The sequence below is a fragment of the Etheostoma cragini genome, chromosome 23 (assembly GCF_013103735.1).
Source record: "Etheostoma cragini isolate CJK2018 chromosome 23, CSU_Ecrag_1.0, whole genome shotgun sequence".
NCBI classification, from domain to species: domain Eukaryota; kingdom Metazoa; phylum Chordata; class Actinopteri; order Perciformes; family Percidae; genus Etheostoma; species Etheostoma cragini.
This window is the reverse complement of record NC_048429.1, coordinates 593,538-598,940: the sequence shown is the minus strand read 5'-3', so window position 1 is coordinate 598,940 and position 5,403 is coordinate 593,538. Positions and strand designations below refer to the sequence as shown.

The window sequence follows — 5,403 nt, the reverse complement described above, 5'->3', positions numbered from 1 at the left end:
ATTGGTATCAGGACTAGCATAGCATTGGTATCGGGACTAGCATAGCATTGGTATCGGGACTAGCATAGCATTGGTATCGGGACTAGTATTGGTTCAGATACAAAAAGGTACCCGACCTTAACGGTGATTCCAGTTAATTTTGGACACCGACTGCCGTGCATTTACCTTTTTACACGCGATTAGGGAGCAGAGTACTCACCACGGTAACCAAATGGCGTGCAGACACCACGGCGTGCTCCGGCCGCACCTCGTGATGCGCTTGAGCCAGAAGGTCCAGGGTTCGCTGGCCGCCGGGCTCCTGGCGAAACCGAGACCCCAACAGGGCGCCTGGCATCAAGCGGGCTGACCTGGCGGCGTGGTGGCGTTGGCGGTGGTGGGGGTGGTGGTGGGGGTGGGGGTGGGGGTGGTGGTCTTGGTGGTGGAGGGGATCGCGGGACTCTGGGAGGTTTTCCACATCGTTCTGAGGGTTCAGGTTGTGCTCTGGGTGGCGGTGGGAAGGGAAGAGACGAAGCTCGTGATCCCCAGAAGACGATTCTGAGAGAGGACGAAGAAGAAGAGGGGGGACAAAGATGGAGGACAAGTGTAACTTGCAGCCATAGACAGTTAAAGAAATGGACCAACTGGTCCCGTTGGTCTGGAGCGAGACCAGTGAAGTCTGTTAGAAGGTTTTATTCTAAGACCTTAGAGTAAGAAGGTTAGAAGGTCTCTACTGCGCAGCCTCCAACTGAGCTGGAAGACGTAGATGTGACGTGAGCAACCTGTCTGAAAGCTGTAAGTCTTCTGGTAGATGTGCAAGAGAAATCTCAATCATTCCCAATCAGCAGAGACGGAGAGGTAGGTATATGTTAGGAGATAACATAGACACAGGCTAATACTGCTAGCTAACATGCTAGTTAACATTAACATAGACACAGGCTAATACTGCTAGCTAACAAGCTAGTTAACATTAACATAGACACAGGCTAATTACTGCTAGCTAACATGCTAGTTAACATTAACATAGGTACAGACTAATAACATGCTAGTTAACATTAACATAGGTACAGACTAATAACTGCTAGTTAACATTAACATATGCACAGGCTAATTACTGCTATCTAACATGCTACATATACAGTATATTATATATACTGTCTATACTGTATATTATACATACATATACACACTGTATACACACATAGAGTACATACATATGTATACACATACAAATAATTTCTCTCTCTCTGTGCAGGACTAGACCTGAACCCAGCCAGCTGTGATGAATATGAACTCTGCATAATTCATTCCCAGGCTTTATTTACCTTGGGTAAATAAAGCAGGACCTGAGCAGGACCTGAGCCCGGTCTGCCCGACACACAGCACTAACGTTCAAAACCACTCCCCATCACGGAGATAGCCTGTAGTTTTTGAAAGTTTGGAACCACCGGCACACGTCCAGCTGGGAGGAGGCCTCGGGGAAGACCCAGGACTAGGTGGGGGGGACGTCCAGCTGGGAGGAGGCCTCGGGGGAAGACCCAGGACTAGGTGGGGGGGACGTCCAGCTGGGAGGAGACCCAGCATAGTATTGCAATAATTTCAGTTGCAATACTGCATCGATACACAGACGCCAAGTATGGATCTATAACATTGAAGTGAGATGAACAAACAAACAAAATGTTTCTTTTTAGATGAAACAGATGTTGATAAGTTTCCTTTTGGGGACGTCGTTAGAAATTTGGGAAAGATTTGGAAGAAGTTGGAAAAAAAGGTTATAAATTGGAATATATTGCAGGATATTGCAATATATTTAAAATTGCAATAATATCGTATCGTGGCGTAAGTATCGTGATGATATCGGGAGGCGTCTGGTTGTACCCCCCCCCCCCCCCCCCCCCACACACACACACACACACTGTAAATTACACCTATGCTTTCCATCGTTGATTAATCTGCTGATTAATTTCTGGATTAATTGATTGTTTGGTCTATAAAATGTCCGAAAAATATTATTTTACTGTCAAAGAGAAGAGAAGAAACTAGAGAATATTCACATTTAACAAGCTGACATCGGAGAAGTTGTACTTTTTAATCACAAAAACATGACTAAATCCGACTAATTGATCATCAAAATAGTTGGAGATTAATTTAACAGTTGACAAATGTTAATCTTTGCAGCTCCAGATTGCTTTAACAGGTTAGGGTTAACCCTTATATCACCTACTCATGAATTATTAATGTAAATTATCATCAATGTATGTTGACTCCATCACACACTGTTTTATTTTCCACATATCACCAGTAGGATATTTTCAGTGCGTCACATTAACACAATCATAAGCACATTTAGCATATTCTATGTCATTTTTTCCACATTCTACATGATCACTACATAATGCATGTTCATATTTTAAGCTTTTTACCTTCTTTTTTTACCCCTTTAAAGCCAAATTAACACCTGACTATGTCACGTTATTGTGGAAGGTTTGAGCTCCTGTTGGAAGGATTTTAATGTAAAATATCCTGCGTAAAAAAAAGCTGATTTCAGGTCCGCAATACACATTAAATTGGTAACAGATATCATAAAATATCTGTAATTACAATGGTTAACTTCCCATCTCAAATTTCTAAGGGTTATTGTGCTTATTTCATCTGAGCATCACAGACAAATACTTACATTTGAGGAGCTGTTAACTGCATTTATGGTTCATTTTTACGTGCTAAATGACAGAAAGGAGTATTTAATTACCAAAATAGGAGGCTAATCGCCCGATTTGAGCCCTATTTGTACGTATTTCTGGTTTTGATGCAGCATACGGACAACAGACGCTTACCTGTGATCAGCAGCTGTGTCCATATTAGACACAAGAAAAGAAACATGGGGAGAAATCCTCCTCTTCCTCCTCTGGTGCTCATCTTTTCTCCCATTTCTGCAGCTCAAACTGCACTAAATCGGCTCCTGAAGCTTCTCTCTGTGCTGTAATTACGCATCGAGGCAAGCAGCTGGTGGATATGTACATCCATGTGTGTGTATGTGCGGTGGATATGCCCGTGCACGTATCTGTGTGTCCGCAGGAGCATGAAGCACAAGGGGGAGGAGACGCTGCCAGAGCTCCAGAGACCGCTCCACAACACCGGCCCCCTGCGACGCTCCGTCCCCGCCCTGCGGTGTCCTACGGCGGCCTGGCTCGGGAGGAGCAGCCGCTCTGCGGTGGAAGCAGCTCCGGGAGAAGCGGAGGTTTTTTTTCCAGTGGAGGCTGGAGATGATGAACCGAGAGAAGGGGAGGAGACAAGGCGTGGCGAAGAAGAGGAAGAGGAGGAGGAGGAGGAGGAAGATTAATACATTAAATATTAAAAACAATTCTCCATATAATACTTTCACGTCTTGATTTTCCGTTATTTGAACGACAACAAGGAGGCCTAGCTTGATTGAATGTGCTTTTATGCACAAAATAAATAAAAATAAAACATAAATTTAGTTTTTGATGTAAAATAATTTTTAATTTCTATAAAAAAAATGTACGTAAAATAATTTTTAATTTCTGTTAATTTTTCACGTAATTTTTATTATTAACGGAGGTAACTATTGAGACAACTACTGATAGATTACTACAAAATTAGATTAATCAACAAAACATTAAAACGGTTGCTAAGAGCTAGTAGCTAGCTAACCGGTAAGGTTAGCTAAATGAAGCTAGCTAGCTAACTGGATATAGACATGAGGGTAACGTTAGCTAAATGAGGCTAGCTAGCTAACTGGATATAGACCATAGACTATATATATATATAGATAGATATAGATATTAACATTAACGGTCTGTGATATAGACATGATGATAACGTTAGCTAAGGGAAGCTAGCTAGCTTCCTTCAGCTAATGGTACCAAGTTAAATCATTAACATGCTAATGCCACATGCTACATCATTAGCCCGTCCCGTTAGCATGCTAATGCCGCGTTGAGGCTAACTTTAGGCACTTTGCGGACTGTAACGCTAATTTCCATCAGCCAAGTTGGATAAAAACCCAAATCTGAAATATATTAACAACCTTTAATGACCTAACGTTAGTTAAATTAGTGACGTTACCAGTGACACGTGGGCCCCGGCTTCTGAGCACATGTTGCAGGACGTTTACTTGAAGGTGATGCATTAAATGGTTTAACCCTCCTGTTATCCCGGGTCAAATCTGACCCCTTTAAAAAATCTCTATATCTGAAATATGAGTTTCTTTTTAACCAATTTACCATAAAAATGGATCTGATTCCTTCCAGCGCTCTTTATAAATACAACTGATCACTTTCATTCCTCTAGTCAAAATAATTTATAATTTCAGTTTTTTTTAACTGAAATATTAGGTATAATTCTTTATAAATGAGGGTAATTGACCATTAATTCCAAAAAGTAGTAAAACTAGTAAGGTGGTGTTAGAGATAACTTTTTAAAAAAGGCTGAAAAAGGGACGAAAATGTTAATTTATTGTCAGTTTTGGACCCGGGAGACAACACAAGGGTTAAATCTACTTGTATGTGTACAGATATATATAATTATATATATATTAACTTTGTTTATTCAGCTTTTTTCACAACAGAACAAAGACATACAGAAACAGTCAGAACAGAGTTCCCACCCCAAGAAGTTAATTATTTAATTAATAAATAATAATAATATAAATGACTATAAATTATAAACATATTAACATATAAACTGACTGACTGAACAAGAATAAGAACACCATGTAACAGGGAATAAGTTATAATTTGTAAGATGTTATGTACTGTATATGTAGCATACATTTTAACAATTTAGCATGTGTTCCAGCAGCAAAATCAGTCACAAAGCACAGAATATAAATATAAATGAAATAATAGGAACAATATACATACATACAATATACATGAAATAATAATATGAATAAAGTCAAAAAGAACAAATATTTGAATATATACAGGATGGGGAAACAAAAATGTGCAACTGCTTAAATAATAGTTAGTCCCGATACCAATGCTAGTCCCGATACCAGTACTAGCTCATATACCAATGCTAGTCCCAAACCCGTACTAGCTCAGATACCAATGCTAGTCCCAAAACCCGTACTAGCTCAGATACCAATGCTAGTCCCTATACCAATACTAGTCCCAATACCAATACTAGTCCCAAACCCGTACTAGCTCAGATACCAATGCTAGTCCCAAAACCCGTACTAGCTCAGATACCAATGCTAGTCCCACTACCAGTATTTGTCCCAATACCAATGCTAGAGGCTTAAACCTCGAACCTGACCTCTACTCTGTCTCTGATTGGCTAAGACTCGTTGCCTTCGTTGTTTGTATTGTTTAGGGTTAGGCATGTGGCGTGTGATTGGCTTAAATTCAAAGGTAAGCAAATCAGAGGCAGAGTAGGGCGGGACATACCTGCACCCCCCCCCCC

General features: G+C 40.7%; 1 protein-coding gene across 1 annotated transcript; it reads right to left on the bottom strand.

The window, feature by feature from the left end:
• Positions 1 to 169: 169 nt before the first annotated feature.
• On the bottom strand, positions 170 to 3,269 carry LOC117939050 (histidine-rich glycoprotein-like). The gene is made up of 2 exons (XM_034864093.1): positions 2,811 to 3,269; positions 170 to 534 (listed from the first exon to the last, which is right to left on the bottom strand). Exons 1-2 carry the CDS (start codon positions 2,902 to 2,904, stop codon positions 170 to 172), a joined length of 459 nt encoding a protein of 152 aa, XP_034719984.1. The 5' UTR covers positions 2,905 to 3,269.
• Between the last annotated feature and the right edge of the window lie 2,134 nt (positions 3,270 to 5,403).